The sequence below is a fragment of the Chrysemys picta genome, chromosome 3 (assembly GCF_011386835.1).
Source record: "Chrysemys picta bellii isolate R12L10 chromosome 3, ASM1138683v2, whole genome shotgun sequence".
Classification (NCBI taxonomy): Eukaryota; Metazoa; Chordata; order Testudines; family Emydidae; genus Chrysemys; species Chrysemys picta.
In genome coordinates this window covers 106,470,598-106,496,098 of record NC_088793.1, presented here as the reverse complement: position 1 = coordinate 106,496,098, position 25,501 = coordinate 106,470,598, and the positions used below count along the sequence as shown (strand labels likewise).

Genomic DNA, 25,501 nt, shown 5'->3' with positions numbered 1-25,501 from the left:
AACAGATAAAGCTTCCAATTATTTTTGCACTCCTGTAACTATAAACTGGTTTAAAAAAAAAAAAAAAGCGTTCCCAATCTGAGAAAAATGTATGAGTTTTTAAGCTAAATTCTACAATCTTCAAAAAGTAGTTTATTATGCGAGTTTTACTACTAAGACCCTGCCTTACAATGCTCCTAGAGTACAAATACCTCAAGATCGGTTGTTCAAGTGAATATCTGGAAATGTAATCTTTGACATAATTCCATGCATTAGAAATCTTTTACTGTGTACCAAGATTAATAACTTTTTTTATAGAAGACAACTTTAAATGCATTTTACAGTAGTCATAGCTTCTGCACACACAGAAATATTTCATCTTCTCCACCATTAATTTTGAGAGCCCTAGTTAAATGGCTTGATGGCTAAATCACTCACTGAAATAAAGAAATGATTTGTTTAACTCAGGAGGGAAACACTGTCCTGGAACAGAGACTCACAGTTTAACTTTATGTGTTAAAATGTGCGCTAAGATGATTAAATGTAATCTTCTTGTAACAAATCACTCTATTTAAGACAAAGGAAAGTAAAATTTCAACAATTTAGGCAATCTCCTTGGATCTAGTATTTCCACAGGTGTACATAAAATCTACTAAAAGTTAGAAAGCAATTAATGAAATACACGTAAGTAATAGTCATGTTAAGAAGAGTTTCAGATTATTTTTGGCAAGTGTTAAATTGACACGTGACATTTTAATTGTTGCAAAAGTATTGATTAAATTTGGCAAAACCATGAGCACATTATGCACATCTCCTCCAAAAAAGGAACAAACATTCTTGCCCCATATCACTACATTCTGTTTATGCTACATATTTATCTTAGATCATTTGCTCTTTGTCACTTTTTTTTCCTTGAAGTACATTAGGTATTATGGAAACAATACTGTTAGCATGGACAGAGCTTAGTGACTTAGTGCAATGTAATATTTATACCATTGTTTGTTAAATCAAGTAAGCTTATATAATGTGTACTATGACCATGCATGGGATATGACAACTTTCATGAACAGGAAAAAATTCATCTTAAAAATACCTGCTTTACGGGGTTGTCTTACTCCCACTTTCTTGCTTTTTCCATTAAACTCTCAAAGTAATCCCTGCTGTGTCAACCAAAGTAGTAGTAATTCTGTTGACACTTGTCTTGCACAGATTGTTGCACCCCTTCTTTGGTCAATCTCATAGATCGCCTGTGTGTGTGTGTGTCCAGTTAGAGGTAGCAAGGCATAGCCTTCTTAGTCCGGTACATTATGTTAGCCCATCACCCTCTTTCTCACCACAAATAACTTACTGGTTGTTGGGCTTTTTTTATTATTATTATTATTAATTTAAACCAAACTGGCCCCCAGCAAGCTATCCAGCCACAAAGTGGCATGACCAGCTCCTCTGGTAGATGTCTAATTTCAGCCCCTAATCTAGGCTGCAACAGGAAATTTAATTTTGAGACAATGCATGACTTACTGTAAGACTCTCAACAAATAAGGCAGTGCATGTGCAGTCCAACACAGCCTGGCTGGAAAACCATTACATGCTGTACCTGGAACCCTGAAGGAAAGTCCCTTAGTTGTAGAACTAATAGCAAGGTACATCAATGTTTACACCTCCCAACCTATACAACACATCTCTTTTTAATGAGCATACTTATACCAAGCTTGATTACTTCAGATTTGACCCAATGATAAGCTAGAAATGAATTTAGGTTTCACAAAAGCACTTGCTGCATGGGGATGCAAATCTAAAATGAAATGCACAAAAAGCAGTTCAATCATTTTAAAGAGACCCAACAAGACTGACAAGACAACCTGTACCTTGAAGGTGACAGGGAACATCATATTCAATTTCATCGTGTCTCGATGGACTAAGAAACAGGGTTCCATCCACTAGCGGAAACTGTTCAAATACGGGCAGTGCCCTGTGGCACAGCGCACAGTTTACAACATTCCTGTGGCTGGCACTAAGTGCTGCAAGAATAAATTTCCGTAGGTCCTCCCCTTGACCCATTTGGGCATCATCTTCCATCCGCACATGGAAAGTATTCAATTTATGCCTGGGTATATGAGTAAGTAGCTCAGATAGGTCAAGCCTTCTTAAAAATTGCACAGGGGCATCAAAATGTCCTGATCTATGCATTTGCAATCCAGATGCCCCATAATCAAAATGGGCATTCCTGAACATGCCACCACCAGTCATGTTCTTTTTATGAGGTTCTAAGTGAATGGCATTCTTTAAAAATTCTCCTAAATAACGTGACGAACGAGGGCCACTAAAATGTGCAGGGGCAAGAATAGAGTAGCCTGTAGGAGGGGACTGGCCAGGAGAGCCACAGGGAGAACGAACTGCATAGCTCCCACTAACTATGCCTTTCTCTTGAGAGTTCTGCCTGTCCATCGAATGCCTTCGCTGGATATCATGATTTAAACCTTTTTGTGGCTTGTTGACAGGCCTGCACTTTTTAGCATCTTCCACAGATTCTGCCATGGACCTGCCTGTGCTCTTCTCTGACACCGACTTTTTCTTCTTCTCATCCTGCATTCGCTTCACTTGGTACCAGTCTGTGTCTTTCTTTAAGTGACCCTGCCCACATCGGCAGGAGCAAAAGCGAAAAGCAAGATCATATCCCTTTTTTGTCCACATGTTTTGACGACATTGCTTTTCGTTCCAACTCCTTGCTCTGCCAATGCAGTTAAACTGAACAAGAATGCTGCTTTCCCATTCATAAAAACATTGAAGGTGCATCCAGGTGCTGTAGGGACAATGTTCATTGTTGCATACAACCTTCTGGTAGTCATCTTTTTCTAGATCAACAGGCCTTCCAAAGCTACAGATCAGTGGAGTAGCACAAGGTGCTTCTGTGGGACATAAAACAGAGACATTAGTACCTTACGCTGAATGCAATTTATTTGCAATATTTATTTTAGGTTTGCCTGATCAGGTGTATAAAGGAATCCACCACAATTACTGATTTATTTACTGTCATGGTTTTACAAACTGAAAGACTTTTGCAACATAACCAGGATTAGAAAAAACTGCCACATTAGGCTCTCATCCTACAGAGACTTAAACACTTTTGTCACTTTACGTTCATGAATGGTCCCACTCAATGGCACTATTCAGGCATGTAAAGTGACACATATTAAGCCTTCACAAGGCTGGGGCCTTAGTGTGCCTTTTGGTATTAATAGTTTTTCTTTTGTTGTTTCTAGTGTTGCACTGTGGGTCAAGTCCTAAAGCCTATACACAGCGAGTATATGAGGGGTCTATGCAGTGTGCTCACTAGAAGCCAAAAGGCAAAAGTCCTTCTCTCGGAGTCTATCCATGGCCATGACTACATCCTCAAGCCTACAGTAGTCTCCGTGGCCAATGCAGCTGACTCCTTGACTGGGTTTGTCTGCCACAGCTGCATATTCACCTTACCCCTCTTCAGCCATGCTAGGACACAGGGAGTTCTGGCAGAGACACCACTCCTTCATGAACCTCCTGCAGGCAGCCTGCTTCCTTCCCCTTTCCCCCCACCCCACTAAATCAGTTCAGCCACACTGAAGGCTTTTGGAAACCACTGAGTCAAGGTATGAGTTATCCTTATGTGAATCTCAAACCAGCTCAACTAGCAGCCTTTGCTATGTTCTGGAACAAGAACAGTTCATTTGAATTTCCCTGTCGTATGAAAGTATCTGCTTCTGTACATGTGTTTTCCATTTTTATGGTTTATGTATTTTTTCCCTAATCTAAGTGTCTGTTGTAATATATGGAGAAATCATTTGGCTGGCTTTTGAACTTCTAACTGAAGATGAGAAGGGCTAGAAGCAGTACTGCTGCTGCTTTCTGGATTGCTGAATATGAAAACCTTTTGTTGTTGTTGCAACTTCTAATACACAAAAGATTTTTGCAGTAAAGTTCACCTTGGTCAAACCTTAGGAGATTTGACTCTGATAAGCATCAACATTTCCAGGTACTGAACCCAATATTGAGGATATTCTTTCACCTCCCACAACTTTTCTTACCTTGCACTTCCTCCCTTCACCTCACTTCCCAGAAATCATTCAGAATTTTAGCAGATCAGGCAGGTACTACTGCATTCAGATAATACCTCCCTTCTTCAGGGATTCTGTGGTCAAAGTTGGCCCAGAGTGCAGTGTGTAAAAGAGTGCACCAGCCAGGAGCAGAAGGCGCAGCGGGAGAGCTGCTAGAACTCCTGGACTCTGCAGCAGAATTATATCAGAAGTAGACAGGTCTAGTGGGGAGGGAATTTTATCCCGAGCTGGGGGAAAGCCAACAGCTGCGGAGGAGCCCACAGTTCAGGCGGAGACATCCCTCAGAGATCATAGAATCACAGAAGATTACGGTTGGAAGAGACCTCAGAAAGTCATCTAGTCAAACCCCCTGCTCAAAGCAGGACCAACCCCAACTGATGAATATATTAAAGGGAGACTCTGTATCCTACTAAAGAGGATAGGAAAGAATTTGGTAAAGTACAGGTAGGAGCTAGTGAGGAACAGTCAAATGTAGAAGAGTCCCATTTAAGTATAACACATGAAGGCAAGCCACTGAATATTGACCAAATGTACAAATGCTTATATACAAATACTAGGCGTCTAAATACTAAGATGGGTGAACTAGAATGCCTGGCATTAAATGAGGCTATTGGTATAATAGGCCTTGCGGAAACTTGATGGAATAAGGAACATCAAGGGGACACCATAATACCAGGGAACCAAATATATATGAATACACAGTAAGGTCACACTGGTGGAGGAGTGGCACTATATGTGAAAGAAAGCATAGAGTCAAATAAAACAAAAATCTTAAACGAATCAAACTAGCACAGACTCTCTATGGATAGAAATTCCATGCTTGAACAATAAAAATATAGCACTAGGAATATTCTACCGACCACATGGCCGGGATGGTGGCTGACTATGAAATGCTCAGGGAAATTAGAGAGGCTACAAAGACAGAAAACCCAATGATAATGGGGGGATTTCAACTATCCTTATATTGATTGGGTAATGTGTCACCTCAGGAAGGGATGCAGAGATAAAATTTCTAGAGACCTTACATGACTGCTTTGTGGAACAGCTTGAACCCACAAGGGGAGAGGCAAATCTTGATTTAGTCCTAACTGGAGCACAGGATCTGGTCCAAGAAGAGAATATAGCTGAACCACTCGGTAATAGTGACTGTAACATAATGAAATTTAACATCCTCGTAGGGGGAGAAATGCCAAAGAAACCCACCACAGCAGCATTTACTTTCAAAAACAGGAACAATACAAAAATGAGGAAGCTAGTTAAATGAAAATTAAAAAGAGTTAGCCATAAGAGTGAAATGCCTGCAGGATGCATGGAAACTATTTAAAACACCATAACAGAGGTTCAAACAAAATGTATATCCCAAATTTAAAAAAACAGCAAGAGGACCAAAAAAACAAGACACTATGACTGAACAGCAAAGTTAAAGAGGTGGCTAGTGGGAAAAGGGCATCCTTTAAAAACTGGAAGCAAAATCTTAATGTGGGATGTATAGAAAGAAGCATAAACTCTGGCAAATCAAAAGTATAAGAAGGCAGGCCAAGAATTTCAAAAGCAACTAGGTAAAGACACAAAAACTAATAGCAAAAACCTCTTTAAGTCCATCAGAAACAGGACTGCCAAACAGTTAGTTGGGTCACTGGATGATCACGGTGCTAAAGGAGCAATCTGGGAACACGAGGCCATCACAGAGAAGTTAAATGAAATATCTGCATCAGTCTTTATGGCAGAGGCTGTGGGGGAGAGCCATTCTTTTTAGGTGACAGATCTGAGTAACCATCCCAGATTGAGGTGTCAATAGAGGTGGTATTGGAACAAATAGATACATTGTACAGTAATAAGTCAACAGGACCAGATGGTATTCACCCAAGAGTTCTGAAGGAACTAATATGAAATTGCAGAACTACTAACTCTGGTATCTAACTCTCCGCTTAAATCAGCCTCTGTACCAGATGATTTGGAGGGTAGCGAATGCAACACTGATTTTTTTTTTTTTTTTTTTTTTTAAAGGCTCCTGAGGCAAATCCTGGCAAGTACAGCCTGGTGAACCTAACTTCATTACCGAGCAAACTGGCTGAAATCAGAGTAAAGAACAGAATTATCAGACACACAGATGAACATGATACGTTGGGGAGAGTCAACATGGCTTTTGTAAAGGAAAATCATGCCTCCCCGATTTATTAGAATTCTTTGAGGGGGATCAACAAGCATGTGGACATGAGTGATCCAGTTGATATAGTGTACCGAGACTTTCAGAAAGCCTTTGATAAGGTCCCTCACCAAAGGCTCTTTAGCAAAGTAAGCAGGGACAACAGGGAAGGTCCTCTCATGGATCAGTAACTGGTTAAAAGATAGGAAACAAGGGTAGGAATAAATGGACAGTTTTCACAATGGACAGCAGTAAATAGCAGGGTTCCTTAAGGATCTCTACTGGGACCTGTGCTGTTCAGCATATTCAGAAGCGATTTGAAAAAGCTCAGCTTCAGCTGCTTCTGGCCATCACTAAAAACATTATGCTAATACTATTTAAAATATGTTACTTTTATTTAACAGCCATCTCCACTTTAAGAAACTTTCCATAATCTTATACAGTAGCCATGCATAGACATATGCAGTTCATTTTAAGACAATCAAATCTTCAACATTCTAGTAGTATTGTTGCCCTTTCCTATTATGTTCTGTTAAAAAGATAATAAAAGCCATAGAACCTTTAGCAAATTCATGAAAGGTAAAGAACTGAAAGCTCTAGAGGCCTTTTTATCCAAAGCATACATAAAGACAGCATGGAAAAATCTACCAATGCTGCTCCACCAATGTGCCTCAACTCTCCTCTGAAGAGACCTACCTGTTAGTGTAAGAGGTCAATCAAGTCTCCATAATCATGTATTCGATCATTTTTCTCTCTGTTCCTAATGCCAACAATGGTGTTCATTATAGTGGCGGTTTCCGAGATGTAGATACCTTTTCTCTCAAAGTGTGAAGAGTATGCATTCCATTTCAGAATACACACTCTGTAAACAGATCAGAGGCAGAGAGAAAAAGAACAAGCTGGATGGAGAGCGTCAGGAGACAGCTATGGTATCCCTCTGGCACCATTTAGAAAGCTCATCCAACTAATACCAGGCCTGTTTTCCTACTAGTTATCTAAGCTCACAGAAACTATGGTGGGGTTTTGTTAGGTTTCATATTTCTAGTCTTCAATTATTATTTGTTGGTTACCACGGCTATTAAAACTTCTCTTCAAGCTGCTGACATGTATTACTGAGTATACTAACTTTGGCTAAGATAACAAAAAACTCTGAGTTTCCCAACCCAGCTACTCATCTGATACTGCCCCCTTCAATTCAACAGACATCATGCCACATCAAGTAATGCTTGTGCAGACTTTTTTCTTTGGCTCTAGCAAGTAGTAATACTTTTATGATATTTAAGATTTGAAAAAGTGTATCTTTGGATTATAGCATATTAGGCAATAATATGCAATTTATCTCAAAGGAGCTAATTAAACTTAAACCATCAAAGGCACATCATAATAAACCCGATGCTGAAAAAGATTTTTTTAAAAGTACTACTGTAAAAATCTCTCATTTACACATCCTCCAGCATTCATTACTTTGTATTTAGTCTTTTATACCATTTCTGATGGAAAGAAACCAAAAGTCCAATACCCCCCTAAAAAGTTTAAATATTCTCTAATATTTGTTTCAGAGTAGCAGCCGTGTTAGTCTGTATCCGCAAAAAGAAGAACAGGAGTACTTGTGGCACCTTAGAGACTAACAAATTTATTAGAGCATAAGCTTTCGTGGACTACAGCCCACTTCTTCGGATGCATATAGAATGGAACATATATTGAGGAGATATATATACACACATACAGAGAGCATAAACAGGTGGGAGTTGTCTTACCACCTCTGAGAGGCCAATTAATTAAGAGAAAAAAACCTTTTGAAGTGATAATCAAGCTAGCCCAGTACAGACAGTTAGATAACAAGTGTGAGAATACTTACAAGGGGAGATAGATTCAATGTTTGTAATGGCTCAGCCATTCCCAGTCCTTATTCAAACCGGAGTTGATTGTGTCTAGTTTGCATATCAATTCTAGCTCAGCAGTTTCTCGTTGGAGTCTGTTTTTGAAGTTTTTCTGTTGTAATATAGCCACCCGCAGGTCTGTCACTGAATGACCAGACAGGTTAAAGTGTTCTCCCACTGGTTTTTGAGTATTTTGATTCCTGATGTCAGATTTGTGTCCATTAATTCTTTTGCGTAGAGAAGATACTCAAAAACCAGTGGGAGAACACTTTAACCTGTCTGGTCATTCAGTGACAGACCTGCGGGTGGCTATATTACAACAGAAAAACTTCAAAAACAGACTCCAACGAGAAACTGCTGAGCTAGAATTGATATGCAAACTAGACACAATCAACTCCGGTTTGAATAAGGACTGGGAATGGCTGAGCCATTACAAACATTGAATCTATCTCCCCTTGTAAGTATTCTCACACTTGTTATCTAACTGTCTGTACTGGGCTAGCTTGATTATCACTTCAAAAGGTTTTTTTCTCTTAATTAATTGGCCTCTCAGAGGTGGTAAGACAACTCCCACCTGTTTATGCTCTCTGTATGTGTGTATATATATCTCCTCAATATATGTTCCATTCTATATGCATCCGAAGAAGTGGGCTGTAGTCCACGAAAGCTTATGCTCTAATAAATTTGTTAGTCTCTAAGGTGCCACAAGTACTCCTGTTCTTCTAATATTTGTGTACACAAATACAACTGAGATGGCCTATAATTTAATGATTGTTTTAATTTTATGTCCAGAGTTCTCCAATGTTATTTTTTATTAGAACACCCTTTGGAACAGAGCACAAGCATTAAATCTGTTCCTTGTTATTAACTTTTTTAACTGTCCTTATCATAAGTAAAGCTGATAAAACACTTTCTTTGTCCCACCCTCATAACACATACTACAGTTCAGTTTGCTGAATGCCAAACAAACACAAAAATAAACTATCCATAACCACTTGGACAAGACTCGTGCCTCAGCAGCATGCAAACAAAAATGGGATTAATAAAATAAATGCTAGAAATAAAAAAAAACAATAGCCCGTGCTTTGCACAGAGGGCATCCATAGTCATTTTTGGTAATCCTGTTTGTTACATCTAGTGGATATTTTAAAGGCAATTGCAAAGGAGTGGGAGGGATTTTTTTCCCCCCCTTAAATTGGGCTTGGTCCCCCCCCCCCTTTTTTTTTTCCTTTTTCTTTTGCGCTGTTTCATGATGGATAAAGTGCTTTGAACCAGGTTTGGTTTTGTTCCCTTCCCCCTGCCTTAGAAATATCAGAACTGTGAAATGTGGTCTTCCTTAGTTTTTCTGTAGAACCTACTAGATGTCTCAGCATTGTACAGTAGGCAGGGCAAGGCTCCTCTCTCTCCTACTCAGCCAAGACAGGTGTTTGGGGTAATTAATCCACCTGGGAAGGGTCAAGGGTGTGGTCAGATGACTGCAATGGGTGACTCTCAAAGGAGACTCCAAGCAGACTAGAGCCAGGCAGAGCTCTGAGGAGGAGGATTCTATTAGGACCCAGTTTCAGGGGGGCTGTGGGGAGATCCTGAACTAAATGGGTGAGTCTTTGGGTTTGGGAAGCCAGAACTTCAATTGCAGAGTTCCAAAAAGAGGTTAGAGAGCCCCCAAGCTAACAGTGGGTGAAAAGGCATCTCTTTGGGGAGTTGGATTATGACTAATGAGGCCCCAGAACAGGAGAATATTGTTCTCAAGAACGTTAGGGTAAGAGTGGATCCATAAACTTCAAGGCCAGAAGGAATCATTGTGATTATCAAGTCTGACCTCCCGGATAGCACAGGCCATAGAACTTCCCCAATATAATTCCTAGAGCAGATCTTTTAGAAAAACATCCAATCCTGATTTAGAAATTAACAGTGATGGAGAATATACCATGAGCCTTGGTAAATTACTCCAATGGTTAAATTACTCTCACTTTTAAAAACTACACATTATTTCCAGTCTGAATTTGTTTAGCTTCAACTTCCAGCCACAGGATCATGTTATGCCTTCTTCTGCCTATTATCAAATATTTGTTCCCAATGTAGGTACTTACAGACTGTAATCAAAGTCACTCCTTAACCTTCTCTTTGTGAAGCTAAACAGACTGAGCTCCTTGAGTCTACCACCATAAGCCATGTTTTATAATCCTTTAATCATTCTCACAGCTCTTCTCTGAACCCTCTCCAATTTATTAACATACTTCTCCAATTGTGGACATACTGGACAAAGTATTCCAGCAGTGGTCACACCAATGTCAAATACTGATGTAAAAAAAACCTCTCTACTGCTACTTGAGATTCTATTTATGCATCCAAGGATGGCATTAGCCCTTTTGGGCATGGTGTTGCGCTAGGAGCTCATGTTCAGCTGATTCTCTCTCCTCTCCCCAAAATCTGTTTCAGAGTCATTGCTTTCCCCCGTCCTGCAAGTATGGCCTACAAGCTTTGTTCCTAAATGTACAAACATTGTTTGCTTGCACCCAGTTTACCAAGCGATCCAGATTGCTCTATCAGTGACCTGTCCTCTTTGTCATTTACCATTCCCCCAATTTGTGTCCTCTGCAAACTTCATCGGTGATGATTTATGTTTTCTTCCAGGTCTTTTGATAAAATGGTTAAATAGTGTAGGCCCAAGAACCAATCACCGCGAGACTCCCATTAGAAACAAATCTGCTTGATGAGTCATCATTTACACTTACATTTTGAGATTTATCAGCTAGCCAGTTTTAATCCATTTCATGTGTGCCATGTTCATTTTATACCATTCTAGTTTTTTAATCAGAAGGTTGTGCAGTACCAAGTCAAAAGTGTTACAGAAGTTTAACTATACTACATTAACACCACTATCTTTACAACCAAATCTGTCATCTCATCAAAAAAAAAAAAAATCCAGTTAGTTTGACAGGCTCTATTTCCATAAATCCATGTTGCTTGCCATTAATTATATTACTCTCCAATTCTTGATTAATCAAGTCCTATACCAGCTGTCCCATTATGTTGTCCAGAATGTCAGACTGACAGGGCTATAATTACCCAGAATGACACGGGTAACTGAGGCAGGGGACTGCAGTGGCAAGCCACCCCACAAAAGGTTGCACTTGGAGACGACATCCCTCTTAGGCTACGTCTACACTGCACACCACTGGGAGCTGCGTGTAGGGTATGTGTAGCTACACATCATAGTGAAAAGCAGGCTACATTCACACTGCAGTGTGTAGCTACATATGTCAGTGAAATGGTCTGGCAGCAGGGAGGCAGTGGGGAAAGGCTGCAGCAGCATGGAGGCAGCAGGAAAAGGCTCAACAGGGGAGCTGCTGGAGCCTTTCCCTGCAGTGCGGAAAGGCTCCAGCAGCAGGACACTACACTGCTAAACACAGCAGTGTAGATGTGGAAGTCATTGCTTGGGCAAGCATACCAATAGGGTTCAGGAGTGTCTTTACTTGCCTAAGCAGTGCCTCACCTTCTACACTGCTATTTATATCTATGCTGAGAGGATGTGTAGTGTATGTACTCTACACACCACCAAAAGGAGTGTGCGGTGTAGACACCTTTACCAAGACCTACTACCAAGTTAAAAAGTATAAAAAAGAGCCACTGCCCCTCCTATAAATGCTGTACACAGAAGCAAAGTATCACATTGCATCTAGCAAAGTGCTTATTAAAGAACTGTAAAACAAGTGACAATCTGAAAATTAAGATATTTTAAAGATCCTTAAATTGTCAATCCCTTCTGCTTCCCGTTAATAAAAAATAACTTTTGTGACTTTCTCAGAAGGCTAAAGCCTCATGGATAAAAATATTTATAAATGCACTATGCAAGCAATTCTACAGTTTATAGCCAAAGATAGGTTTCATTCTAAACCTGTATCTTTTTTCAATGGCTTACAGATGGCCAAAATAGCTTAAGAAGGGAAGAAGATGGGTTCTTAAATTTCTCAGGTTTTTCCTCAGACCAGCCTTTCTGGAAAGAGGAAGAAAAATCTTTTCAGTTATAGGAATATGAAAGTAACTGTTTTCCAAGAGATATATTAAAAAAAAAAAAAAAACAGTTCAGATACTTTTTCTGCACACGTCTCAAATTTTCTTTGAATGTTTCTAGAATTCAAGCGTGGTATACGCATGGTTCTGAATCGCCCTTTGCCAAATTTAAATGTAAAGATACAACGTTATGGATGAATATGGTATATTATTCCATTATTCTGAGGCACAATAAATTATGCCTATTCACTATAATACTGTCTCTTTGCAAGTCGAGTAGTTGGTAAAAAAAAATTAAATACAAGACTACATGAGTGAAATTCTAAGGCTAGGTCTACACTACTCGCCTGAATCGGCAGGTAGAAATTGATCTCTCAGGGATCAAATTATCGCGTCTCGTCAGGACGCGACAATCGATCCCCGAATCGACGCTCTTACTCCACCAGCGGAGGTGGGAGTAAGCACCGTCGACGGGGAGCCACGGAGGTCGATTTTGCCGCCGTCCTCACAGCGGGGTAATTCGGCTCCGATAGGTCGAATTCAGCTACGCGAATGCGTATATTAAATCGACCCCCCCCCCAGTAGTGAAGACCTGCCCTAAGGCTTTAGATTGCAACTGCACAGAAATAAGATCAAACATACAGTTCCAAAAGCATCAGCGATTCATCCTACAGTATTTATATTTTCTATGTAAAGTCAACATTACTATGTATAGTACAACAAAATATGTGCACATGTAGAAATGTTTAAGTACATGTAATAATTATTTCATATATACACATCCGATGCTCATCAATTATTGATACAGGAACCACATATTTGCGTTTCCTGACTTAAACAATTCAAGTTTTGATTTTAGTGCTCCAAGCTATTTTTAAATAGACAGTTTGCTCAAGCAGAAAAGCTGGAGTCAGGAGAACTGTACCACTATAAACATTAGCAGTCCCTTCAAAAATTTGATTGATTGATTGTTTGTTTGTTTGTGTTCCCTTTCCACCCATTCAATCTACATAAATCAGGGAGATGAAATTAAACCATATACTTAAAAAAACCATTGGGTTTAAGTTTTGAATTTACCTTTCAATTACAATCCTCCGTCTCAAGGACTGACATCATTAAAATCTATTGAAATTAAACCAACTGTAAAACCTAGTTAGTTTAGCATGTTGAATCAATATTAAAGGCATTACATGTCTATGCTATTACCCCAACAGAATACATCACACATGCGGTAATATGGCTTGTTTTCTTAAACACCAAGCAATTGTTTTAAGGAATATTATAGCCAGTACTACAAAACAGTGACTGAGCTTTTTTCAAAATCTCAATATTTTAAGTTTAATGAATGGGAGAACAAAGCAGAGCTTTAACTTGCTGACATTCCGCTGGAGGAACCCTTTCTGAGTGGCAGTCCCCCAAGGGGCTCCACCCTACCTTAAGGGCAGGTCATGTGGCCTCAATGCCCCTGAGACTGAACCTCTGCGCTGCAGCATTCCCGCTTCACACCATGAGATCAGCTCACCAAGTTCAACTAAGGCCTTGGCTACACTGGCAATTCACAGCGCTGCACTTTCTGCGCTCAGCGGTGTGAAAAAACACCCTCCCTGAGTGCAGCGCTGCACGCTCACTCGCAGCGCTGCAAGCTATTCCCCTCAGAGAAGTGGAGTACTTGCAGTGCTGCAAGAGAGCTCTCGCAGCACTGGTGGCGCGACTACACTTGCGCTTCACAGCTGTACAGGAACCCATGCACTGCAGCAGGGCAGCTTTTTCAAAACAGTAGGATTTATTAGTCAACCAGAACATAGCATCTGGAAGTCATTAGGTTAGCATAGTGCATTCTGGCCAAGCCAGCCTTCCACCCAGTCAAGCTCACATGGAATCCCTTCCTGGCTCTAACTTTGTGTCTCACCAAAGGGCAGCCCTTAAGCCAGCTGCCTGACACCTTTCTCCTTTGTTCTCAGGCTGGGGGCTGTGCTCTGTTTCCCTGATGGAGGTGGGGGGGAAATCTCCTTCCCCTGGGTTGTTGGTTGCTGTGAATATCCTGGCCATTGGGGTTCCTCTCATCTTTTCAGATGCTCTATTGATATGGGTCAGTTTCTGCCCATCCTTTAAAGATCCATTCATTCCACCCCAGACAGCTATGTGACACAAACACCTCATGTCTCTTACTCTGCTCCAAGAGTAGCTTTAACTCTTTTGCACCCATTGGGTAGCAATGCAAAGTACTGAGGCGAAACTGAGGCATGCACAGGATTCATAAAAATATTACAGACAAACCCCACTTCATCACACAAGCATCTTCATTTTTTTTCCCATTAAACATGATGCTAGTTTATTTTCTCTCAATCTGTTCAGCAAATATGAATACAGTCGTCAAAAAGAAAATATTGACCCTATTGCCAGAAGCTAGTTTACCATTTAAACGCAATCTGCTTCCAGGTAGCTGTCTAACCACTTGAATCCATTTAATGGTTCAACTTTCCAATTTTGGAAGCCAACATGCACTTCACAACAGTTCTGATATTGAGTGGTTGGCAAGACTAATGAATGATTAGCAGACGCCAATGTCATAAAAGCATCCCTTTAGTAGAGCTTTTTGCAACATTTAGGAATCTTGGCCAAATGCCAACTTATGTAGTTCTGCTCTGCCTATCTCTAATTCCTCCTATAGTTTTACCTGAAGTTGCTATTCTTCTCTCCTTCTGTAATTCATAGACTCATAGACTTTAAGGTCAGAAGGGACCATTATGATCATCTGGTCTGACCCCCTAAAGGGTCATTAAGGAGGGGAAATGAACATGTAGTATTGCTCTAACAGAATGGCTTCTAGGTTTATGGCCAGACATGGCTGCATTTCAGAGACATGAAGATCAAGTTGTGATTCACCAAATATCTGATTGTTTAAACAAGCCTTGTTTCCAAGTGTTTTCATATATTGGTGCAGTTGAACAAATACTTTTATATAGTTTAATATCTAATAAATAGAAGTAATATTGACAAACATTAATATTCTGAATAAAAGTGCACAGATACATCATTGCTTAAATAAGGTATGTTTTGGCTTTCACACCAATCAGTAAGAATGAACTTCAAGAAACAAAAACATGACTGAAGATTGCTTCATACTGAGTTCTAGTCTACAGATTTTAGCCACTATAAAAATTGGTGATTAAAAACAGGCAACTTAGATTAGTCCTCCCAGATGTAAGACACATTTACCTGTTTCAATGGACTGAGAAAAACAGAATGACAAATGCATAAGAACCCCCCCACACACTTCATGATGTAAAGATGATTTAAATTCCCTCTTTGTAGCCTTCCCCATGGCCTTTAATTCTTTGAAGGTCTTCAGAAAACTAATCCCTATGTCTCAGGAAGCAGAGCGTAATAATTAATGCAGATTTCCAGTGCTTCAGCCCTAGTAGGCTAGCAGTGTGAAATTCGAACTTGTGATATGAATAAAGGGGTCACTGCAGTCAGGGCCGGCTCTAGCTTTTTTGCTGCCCCAAGCAGCAAAAAAAAAAAAAGCACCGCCCCCCCGAGGCCCCCAGCCGAGCGCCGCGCCGCCCCCCCCGCCGAGCGCCGGAGCCCGCCCCCCCCCCCCCCGCGTTGAGCGGCGAGCGCTGCCGGAACCCACCCCCCCCGAGCGCCGAGCCCCGCGCTGCGCCCCCCCTCCCCCGAGCGCCACGCCGCCGGAACCCCCCCCAGAGCGCCGCCCTCCCGCACCACCCCCCCGCCAAGCGCCGCGCACCAGAGCCCGCGCCCCCCCCGCGTCTAGTGCCGAGCGCCGCCGGAACCCACCCCCCCGAGCGCCGAGCCCCGCGCTGCCCCCCGCCCCTCAGCGCCGTGCCGCCGGAGCCCGCCCCCACCCCCCACCGCTGGAACCCCCCCAGAGCGCCGCGCCGCCAGAGCCCGCCCCCCCGCCGAGCGCCGCGCCGCCAGAGCCTGCCCCCTCGCCGAGCGCCGCACCAGCACCCCCCCACGGAATGCCGCGCCGCCGGAGCGCCCCCCGCCACCCCTTACCAGGTGCCGCCCCAAGCATGTGCTTGGGTGCCTGGAGCCGGCCCTGACTGCAGTGAGATTACTGAATCCCCCTCTTAAGTATAGTATCCACTCCTACAGAAAGAAACTGAGGCCTGGTCTAGACTACAAAGTTAGGTTGATGTAAACTGTCTTACAGTGACCTGTGTAAGTATCTCCACTAAAATGTAGCTCCCACCAATGTTGCTTGCCCACTACACTTAATAACTCCACCTCCGCGAAAGGCGCTTAAGTCTATGCAGTTAGGTTGACACAATGTCAGTGTAGACACTGTGTTGCTGCCATTCAGAAACCATCCCACGATGCCCCACACTGGCAGTCAAATTGGTGCAAGCGCTCCTAGTGAGGATGTGCACTGCCGACCCAAGGAGCGTAGTGTGGACATATAAGGCCTTGGCTACACTTGCGAGTTACAGCGCTGTAAAGCCTCCCCCAGCGCTGTAACTCACTCCCCGTCCACACTGGCAGGGCACTTACAGCGCTGTATCTCCCTGGGTACACCGCTGCAGGTACTCCACCTCCTGGAGAAGCATAAGAGATACAGCGGTGTGGCTATGACTCACGGGTGTGAGGGTAAACACTCGCAGCGCTGTACTAATCACCTTCTCAAGTGGCCAATCCTCTCCATTGTTGTGACCGGCTACAGGAATGCGGAAGTGCCGGTTTCAAAGCTCCTACCACAGAGAAAAAGCAAACAGTTTGCTGTTTGCTTTGAGTGAGTGAATGAATGAGCAGGGGGCCGGGAGTTCGGAACTTGTAAAATAGAGTGCTGACACGCTCCAAAAAGCGCTCTCTCTCCCCCCACACTCCCTGTCACACTCCACCCCACCCCGTTTTGAAAAGCACGTTGCAGCCACATGAATGCTGGGATAGCTGCCCATAATGCACCACTCCCAACACAGCTGCAAATGTTGCAAGTGTGGCCACGCCACTGCACTGGCAGCTGTCAATGTGGACAGACTGCAGCGCTTTTCCCTACTCAGTTGTACGAAGACAGGTTTACTTCACAGCGCTGTACAACTGCAAGTGTAGCCAAGGCCTAAAACAATTCAATTACTGCGGTGGCTGTATGTCAACATAATTTAGGTCAACTTAATTTTGTAGTGTAGACTTGCCCTGAATCTTAGGCCATGGCTACACTAGAGAGCTTACAGCGATGCAGCTGCGCTGCAGTAAGCTCTCTAGTGTAGCCGCTCTAAGTGGATGGGAGAGAGCTTTCTTGTTGGCTTAATTATTCCAGTCCCCATGAGCCACAGTAGGGTATGTTGGCTTGAGAAGCGCTCTCGCCAACATAAGTGCCAGTGTGGACAGCGCTAAGTCAGCATAAGTTATGTCGCTCAGGGTGGGTAGCTAATTTACACCCCTGAGTTACATAGCCATAACTTATGTCAACTTAGGCTATGCTACACTTTACTTATAGTAGAAACATCCTTTTTCTCTCTCTCCCTCCCTCCCTTTCTTCCTAATGGAAGAAACACTCCTTCTTGACATGTTACAACTGCAGTTTAGATGTATCCCATCTTCACAGCCTTGCACTCTACCATGACACTCCAGTGCTGCAGTCACTGGTTTCTTACTCAAAGATGAGCTAGCCTTCTGCATCTGAACTTTCACTTCTTTGAACTAAGCTGTTTCCTCAAAACTTCTGCATTTCTGTAATCCTGAATTTCTATGAAAAGGACTCTAATTAGAAGAAGGGTGTGACTTTTTTTAAAATCATTATTTTGTGTGTTATTGTAATTCAGGTGCCTTTTTAAGATTGCAAACCGTATGGATTTATTTCCTATAATTTAGGCCCTATCTTGCAACATGCTGAGCACCCACAACTCCTAATGTCTGTACCTCTGAAGAGCAATGAGAGCTAAAACACTTGGCATCTCAGTTGATCTAACCTTTAGGCTGAACCTATTTAACTATGGACAACCAATAACTTTTGTCTAATATTTCATAGGAGGAAAAGTTGAGAAGCAAGGATGGGTTCAGGACAACAACTATCAATCAGACAAAAGTGTGTATCCGTATGATGATATAAGGGAGGGTAGAGAAAGAGCTTACAGACCTCTCCCATGCCCCGAAATTGTCTTGTCACTGCTGTTTACAAACAAATGGGAGGGAGGTCTGGAATGAGTGGATGCAAAGAAAACTCTCCTCTTAATTCTTTCAACAGTCTCTCACCAGTTTCAAATAAGTCTGTTTTTAAAATATCTCCTAAAGCAAAGCCTAATAATAAATATAGGGCCGTGAGCATGGAATCCAGACCATGGTTAACCATTCGGAGAGCATATAATTTTTTTAATTTCCTGACACCTGCATGTCTATTTGCTTATCTCACACGTATACAGGAATAGTCTTTATTGTATTCATCAATACTACACAACTGCCTCTATCTACACAGATTTGTAATTTTATGAACTGTTTTGTCCACAAAAAGCAAGTATTTGCACAGTTTCTAGAATCCTACAAATACGTACTTCAAATACAGCATAAAGGCTCTTTTCAAAAATAAAGTGCACTGGTGTAGACAATAAAACAGTTATGTTCAACTGAGTTTGAGATAAATAGAATTATGAAGCGCAAGTTATGCTTTAGCATGCTATTATAGGTCATATTTTTATGTCCTTACTCACACTTAGCAGTACTTTAAAACTCCACAAGTGGTCCCATTTAAATCACTCAACGAGTAGAGAATATTTGATAGAGAATATTTATCAGTGCTTAGCCATAGTGATTTGTACTCCATAAATATATACATTGGAACATTTCATTTTGAAGACTGAACGACTGATATATTCTTACACAAATTCTCTGGTCCTCTTTAAAAACCCCAGCCCCATAATGTAACCAGTTTTTAAATTGTAATGATTGGCTAGTCACAGTTTCAGTATATCTTAGTTACTGCTGTGCCTACCTTTTCCATTTTCTATTTTAAATTATTAAAATCAGGATATTTATATATATTTCTTCCAGCCTGGCATTTCTAATTGAAAGTAAATAAAGTAGTTCTTAAGAACTTGTATAGTCACAGTTAAACACAACAAAGGTACAGCTGGACATGTTAAGTTCTTGGGGAAAGGGGGTTGGGGTTGTTTGTTTGTTTTTGGGGTTAAAAAAAACGAGTCAGCTTTCAACCTGCTTGGATAGATTTCACATGTGAATACTCTAATAAATGAAGCATTTTTCCTTAACAATTTCCCCCCCAAAATTTACAATATTGACATTAGTATTCAGCTCATAGTGATACCCTTCAGATTACTGTTTCCTCTATGAAAAGACTAAAGAACATTACCTGCATTTAAAGTTATTTATTTTAAATTAGCCATACAGTAATCATGATAAACTTGGAGTGGGCATATTTTAGGACGCCAATAAAAAAAGTACAGTAGTTGAAAATATGTCACTCACCTTGTGCATTACAATACACCACAGGTTTAATTATCAGTTTAACTACATTTGAGACAGACCTGAAGGATGCACAGTCACTTCACATAATGTGGCATTGTATTTCTAGCCATACCACCTTGAGCTATGACCCAACTCAGATCTCTCAAATTAAGCAGGGTCAGAGTAGGTCACTACCCATATGGAAGAGCTAACGAACACATAGGTGCTGCAGGAAATGGTTGTGGTGATTCAGAGAAAATAGTTCCAGCTACAAAGACAGCACTGAAACAATGCCTTAGCAGATGAAGAGGAAACTGCACTGTTAGAAAATCCATCTGAAAATGAGACTGTATGAAAAATTAGTCTTGATCATGGAATCAACGGACTGTAGCATAATGCATATGCACAAGGGGGACGAATTAAGTTTGGACAAGGAACCTTAATTCTGGCTTTTCCTACCTTTTGAATGCTTGACTCCACAACCCGAATATACTTTTAATATAACTTGTGTGTAACAATAGGTATGTTATAATATTATCCAAAATTGAGAGGGAAGGAGGAAAATCAGGTTACGGTACTCTATAGTAGAACTATACTAACTTAGGGCACCTGAAAACATTCCCAAAACTCACTGCAGTACCACATCTCAGGGTTTGAAAAAATCCTTTTGTAATCACCTAAGTGAAATATCTCAGATTTATGAAGCCTGTTGTCTCAAAGGCCCTATCTACATTATACCTCAAGGGAGATTCACAGACTTTAAAAACAGCAGGGACTTTATTATGATCCCCCAGATGGGGGACCCACTCACACAACTGCTATATTTTGTAGTGTAGGCTCCATAGCATGTATTGGGTTTTTCTAAAACCATGGCTTGAACTAATCTAAAGCTTTGGATGTACAACCTAAGTCAACTGTGAGCAGAAGTTACGCTCTGACGGCGGTTTGGTGACAAATGTAAACAAGGTTAGTGTCCACATAATAAACACCTTCATAATTGGCACCTTTGTTGGTAGTCTCAGTGGGGAAGAAAAAAGCCTGAAAGGAGACTGACTTAACTTTTCACTTCTACCAGCAGCCCTGTCAGGTTAGGGATGAGGCACATTGGCTGGCAGGGCAGTCTGAATGTACTTGCACTGCCCAGTGCTGCACCTGTGGACTTTAGTCTGCAGGGTTGTTAAAAAGACAATGAATCCTAAGGGAAACAAAATTGAGTTCAAAGGAACCTCTCTATGATTTTCCAAAAGGTAGCCTGGACTTCTTGAGAACCTGATCAGAATAGAGCTAAGGTATGCAAACTACTTGGTACAGTCAGAATTCATCTTTAAAAAGGGGAAACTGACCAACTAGAGGGGAACTGACAGTGCTATCAGTGTGGTACTCAGAACTCCCATGGTCTTCAAAAGGCATCTGTATAAGAAATGAGATTGGGTTATCCCACAAACACAGCACATCTACCCACAATGCTTCTTGTATCCCACTGGTTTAATTTGGGTTAGGGAGAAAGAAAATCAGGGGTCTTTTTCCCCTCCTTTTGTCACCTTGAAGTGGGCAGTTCTTACAGAAAATATCTCAATGAAAATCGCCTTAGCGGGCCCAATACTTATTCTCTGATTAAATAAAAAAGTAAAAGGCTCTTGTCACAGAACACGGCAAACAAGGTAAAAAGTTTCCAAATATTCTCTAACTTCAATTTTTCCTATTCATTCATCTAAACCAAAAAATAGGACCTGATCACTTACTCTACAGAACTATACAGAGTATTATTATATTCTTATAAAAAACAGTCTGACAGAGGCCTAGTGCGATAAAAAGGTTTGTAATTAACTATATTAATTCCATTAAAAATATGCAACAGGAGCTCTCCTCCCCCCGAAAATGAAGTGATACTCTTGAAAAATTGTCATTGCTGATTAACAGCAGTGTGCAAAATTGTCATGCCAAAGTATAAATCCAGTTGCATCTACTCTCCCTGCCTTGCCAACTTACTGATCATGGAAAAAGTTAAAGCACTGGTCCTGAATCCTGATTTGAATAGGGCTCTTCACAGGGTCCTCACGGACTTGATTGCAGGACTCAGGCCTATTGTTTTATTTCCCTGTCAAAAAAACCCAGAACCCTCTAACTTGCCTTGGGTTTGTACAATTCTGAATGCTCCTTTAAAGTAACTAAAGCCTGGTAGTCTACAAAAAAAAACAGTAAATGGTAAAATAAGTTTCCACAGGAAAACATCCTAGCAAAATGCTCTGAGACAAAACTATAGGGCTTAAAAATGGCTTGTGAGGGAAATCAATTTCAAAAGGATGACACAGTCTGCAAATATGATTACATTAGACCCCTTTATGTTAACGTAAATTTATTTTTATTTAACATTCTATAGTAAACCAGGACTTGTTTTATTTTTTCTAATTGTGATTAAATAAATGGTCACTTCTAACAAGTGTATTAAATGAAGGAACAATTTCCACCCAGAGCACTGCATTATGCCAACGGTTTTAAAGCAAAAACCCTCATTCACATTAAACAGGATTTCTGCTTAAACATGGATGGTACAAGCACTGAAAGTTCTATACCAGTGCAATCCAATAATCCTACCATGTAATACCTCCAATATTCACTTTGGAGGATAGCAAAACTGTCACAAATCTGAACTTCCTGAAAACCTTTGCCAAAGTAAGGGTTTGGATTGGTGGCAGTGGCAGGGGATGGTGTTTGACTTCCTTTTAATCATGGCCCATGGATGGTGAATAACCTAGGGGTTGCTGACTGACAGTTTGTTACGGTACTGGATGGATGTCTACAGTTCTATTTTAGAAATCTGAAGGATTAAAACTAAATTACCTATGAGTTATAGTTGTAAGTGCGCCCCAAGGGCTGCAATGGAAACACATTTCTATAAATGCAGCAGTAAGAATAGCCATCTTTGTTAGAATGTGCTCAGCACATACATCTATGCCCTAATATTAGTACCAGCCAACTCTTAGATTGCTATTTCCGCCCCCACCAATATGGTGCCTTTACCGGGTTTGCTTTCAGAGTATGTAAGCTGTCAGGCCCCAATGCCTAGGCAGTGGGCAAAGTGCTGCTCTCCACCTGTTTGACACTAATGCACATACCCTTGCAAGCAAGGCGGTGGGAGTCACTTGCAGGTTAACCTCAGGCTCCATCACCGAGCTCAGCCTGAGCAGATGTCCGCCTCGCCCTTCAATGCCAGCCGACACAAAGAGGAGAATTTTTTTCCGAGGTAACTTTTCCTCTTGGCCCTTTTTCCTTCCTACTTCCCTCCCCACAGCCTGGTGTGGCGCATCACACGCGCTGGGCGCAAACACAGCCCCCAGCAGTACCAGGAAGAAAAATAAAACGGGGGGGGGGGGGGAGGGCAGAGAGAAGAGACAGGAAAAGACAAGGAGTCTGGGCAAGTAAAAGCCTCCCGTGGCCTTTGCCAGCCCCCACCTCCCAGCGGCGGCACGGCGGGGGAGCACATGGAGCTCCCCAGATGGCATTTTGTTTCCTGTCGGGCAGCGTGGCCCGAAGGGCTGCACCGGGCGTTTGCTTTTTGCTCAGCTTTCTCGCGGCGCAGGGCGGCGGCGGCAGCCGGGCTGAGCACGGGGACAGGGGCGAGTCCTAACTCTCGTTCGCCCTCTGACAACGCGCCGCCGCGGGCCCCGCTCGCAGCCCGGGCCCGGGCAGGGGAAGGCAAAGTTGCCCATCACGCTGTTGATGCTGCAGAAACCAGGGCAAACCCTCGCCCCCCTGCACCGCCCGCCACCCCCTTCTCACCGCTCTTGCTGTCGCTGGGACCCGCGCCGGCTGCAGCCACCGCTCCGCCGCCGCCACCGCCTCCGGCCGTCGCCGCCGCGGCCGCTGCTCCTCCCGATCCTCCAGCCGCCCCGACCGCGGCGGCCGCCGCTCCCATCGCTGCGCCCGCCGCCGCCGCCAGGGCCAGGGCTCCATTTTCCTGCTCGTCCCCGCTGCTGTTAGCGCGCTTGTTCTTCTTGCCCTTGCTGCTCTTCTGGTTCGGCATCGCGGAGCTGGAGCAGGCGGCTGAGGCGGCTACTGGTGAGGAGGCGGCTGCTGCTATCCCCGGCTCATTGCGGCTCCATTGCAAACAGGGCGCCCAGGAAGGAGAGAGGAGCTGGCTGCGGCTTTCCCAGGCTGAGTGCTCCCGGCCCTCCCGGGCGGGCACCCGCGGCCAGCCCAGCCCCGCTGCGCACACACTTGCACACCCAGCCGCCCGGCCCGGGGGGAAGCAGCGCCAGGGGAAAAGGCGTGTCCCGCTTGTTTTGATTCTGCTTCCCCTACTATCGCTCTCCTCCCGCCCCTCTCCGCTTCCTCCTTTCACACGCACTAGCGCTGGCTGGTGACAGAGGGAAGCCGCGCAAGTTAAAAGGGCGGGGGGAGCTATGGGGCTGAGCTCCACCAGGGCAGCAAAGAAAGCAGGAGGAGCTCAACTGGGACTGGACCCCCCCACACACCCACCAGGGCCTGGTGGCTGCCAATGCTGTAGAAGGGGGTTGCCATACAAGGCTCCTCCCTTTGGCCTAGGAGGAGAAGCCTCACGTGCTCACAGCAGAAGGGAGCAGTTCCCTGGAAGATCTGCCTCATTTCCTGAAGGAACAACCCCAACAAATGCAAGGAAGGAGGCAGCGCAAGCTTGTGTTAAGTGTACTTCGCCGGAAATGCCTCTGGTCTTCTCCTTGAAAAATAGCTGGAGCTTTGTTGGCAGGGTTGTTAACATTGTATTTCAAAAATAAGGGACTGTTTCTTAGCACTCCTGCCCCACCCCTCCTCCTGATAGTGTTGTTATTAATAATAATAATAAGTACTCACCTATATTCACATCGGGTATTTCTTGCTGCCTTTTGCAGCGCTCAGCAACTCCCAATTTTGTTGTACAGAGATGAAAAAATAAGGGACGTCCCTTGTAATAAGGGACAGTTGGCAAACCTAGTTCTGGACATCAGCAATGGCCCTTGTGTACTCCGTAGCCAGGTATTGTGCAGTGATATGGACCAGAAGTAGCCACACTCGACTTGTTGACGTCCAGCTGAACACTGCAATGTGGTGCATCACTGGAACCCTCAAGTCGACCCCAACACCTTGGCTGCCGGTGCTGTCATGCATTGCACCTCCATCCATTTGGGGTGATGCTGCAACCCTTCAGGAATTTCAGCAGATTGTGGAAAACAAATATCTTCCCATCTTAACAACGTCCCTCACTGCTGCTTGAAGTCACATAAGCCATTTTGGACCCATGAGTTTAACCTTCGACAATGCAACTTCAGCCTGATGAAGCTTGGAAAGCTGAGTGGAATTCACAAGAAGTCACAAATAAACACCGTGTGAAAGACCCAACACAAAAGATCCCTGGCTTCAATCTCCCATGAAGCTCATGGGCAACCCTAAACCGCATCCGCATAACCTATGGCAGATGCGGATAGTTGCTGCACAAATGAAAATTAAAGACTCTTCAGTGTGCAACTGTGGTCACTTAGAACATACCATGGAACATATAACAACTTAATGCCCAATTCACAAATACAAAGGAGACATCACAGCAATACACTCTGCTACTCCAGATGCAATTATCTGCCTTAACCATCTGAATATAAAATTATAGTTGTTGCTGTACATTTACATCAGCCATGTGAAGAAGAAGACCGTGAGTCCCACAATAATTGGCAACACTGTTTAACATTGATGCTAATATCCCCCAGCTTGTGCTTGCCAGTTTTTGGACCAGGTTAACCCTTGTCTTCTTCTTGGCAGCTACTTTCTTCAGATGGTCGTGGAGGGTTAGCATGCGATCCAGCTTCAGTCTGAGATAGGTCGGAGTGGGCTCATGTCTCACAGTATTGCCACAGAAGGTCACTTTCAGGGTGCACTTAGCATTCCTGTTATCAAGATGGAATGCAGTGACTGTTGTTGTTTTGTTTTTTGTGAGGATTTGGCTTGAGCCTGCATTTCTGGAA

At 42.8% G+C, this 25,501-nt stretch overlaps 1 protein-coding gene across 7 annotated transcripts in view; it reads right to left on the bottom strand.

Annotated features, from left to right (window-relative positions):
• Positions 1-24,118, bottom strand: part of HECA (hdc homolog, cell cycle regulator) — an 87,947-nt gene extending 63,829 nt beyond the window's left edge. For 2 of the 7 annotated variants that reach the window (XR_010600102.1, XM_005280380.4), the window contains exons 1-2: positions 23,310-24,111; positions 1,845-2,885 (exon numbers count right to left, since the gene is read on the bottom strand). Coding sequence is in view for 4 of the 7 variants with exons in the window: in XM_005280380.4 (XP_005280437.1) it covers positions 1,845-2,885; positions 23,310-23,553 (1,285 nt within the window). In the remaining 3 variants the exon portion in view is untranslated. Of the gene's footprint in view, positions 1-1,844; positions 2,886-23,309 lie in introns of all 7 variants that reach the window. The other 5 variants (XR_010600103.1, XR_010600104.1, XM_042848200.2 and 2 more) reach the window with 5 other exon arrangements.
• Between the last annotated feature and the right edge of the window lie 1,383 nt (positions 24,119-25,501).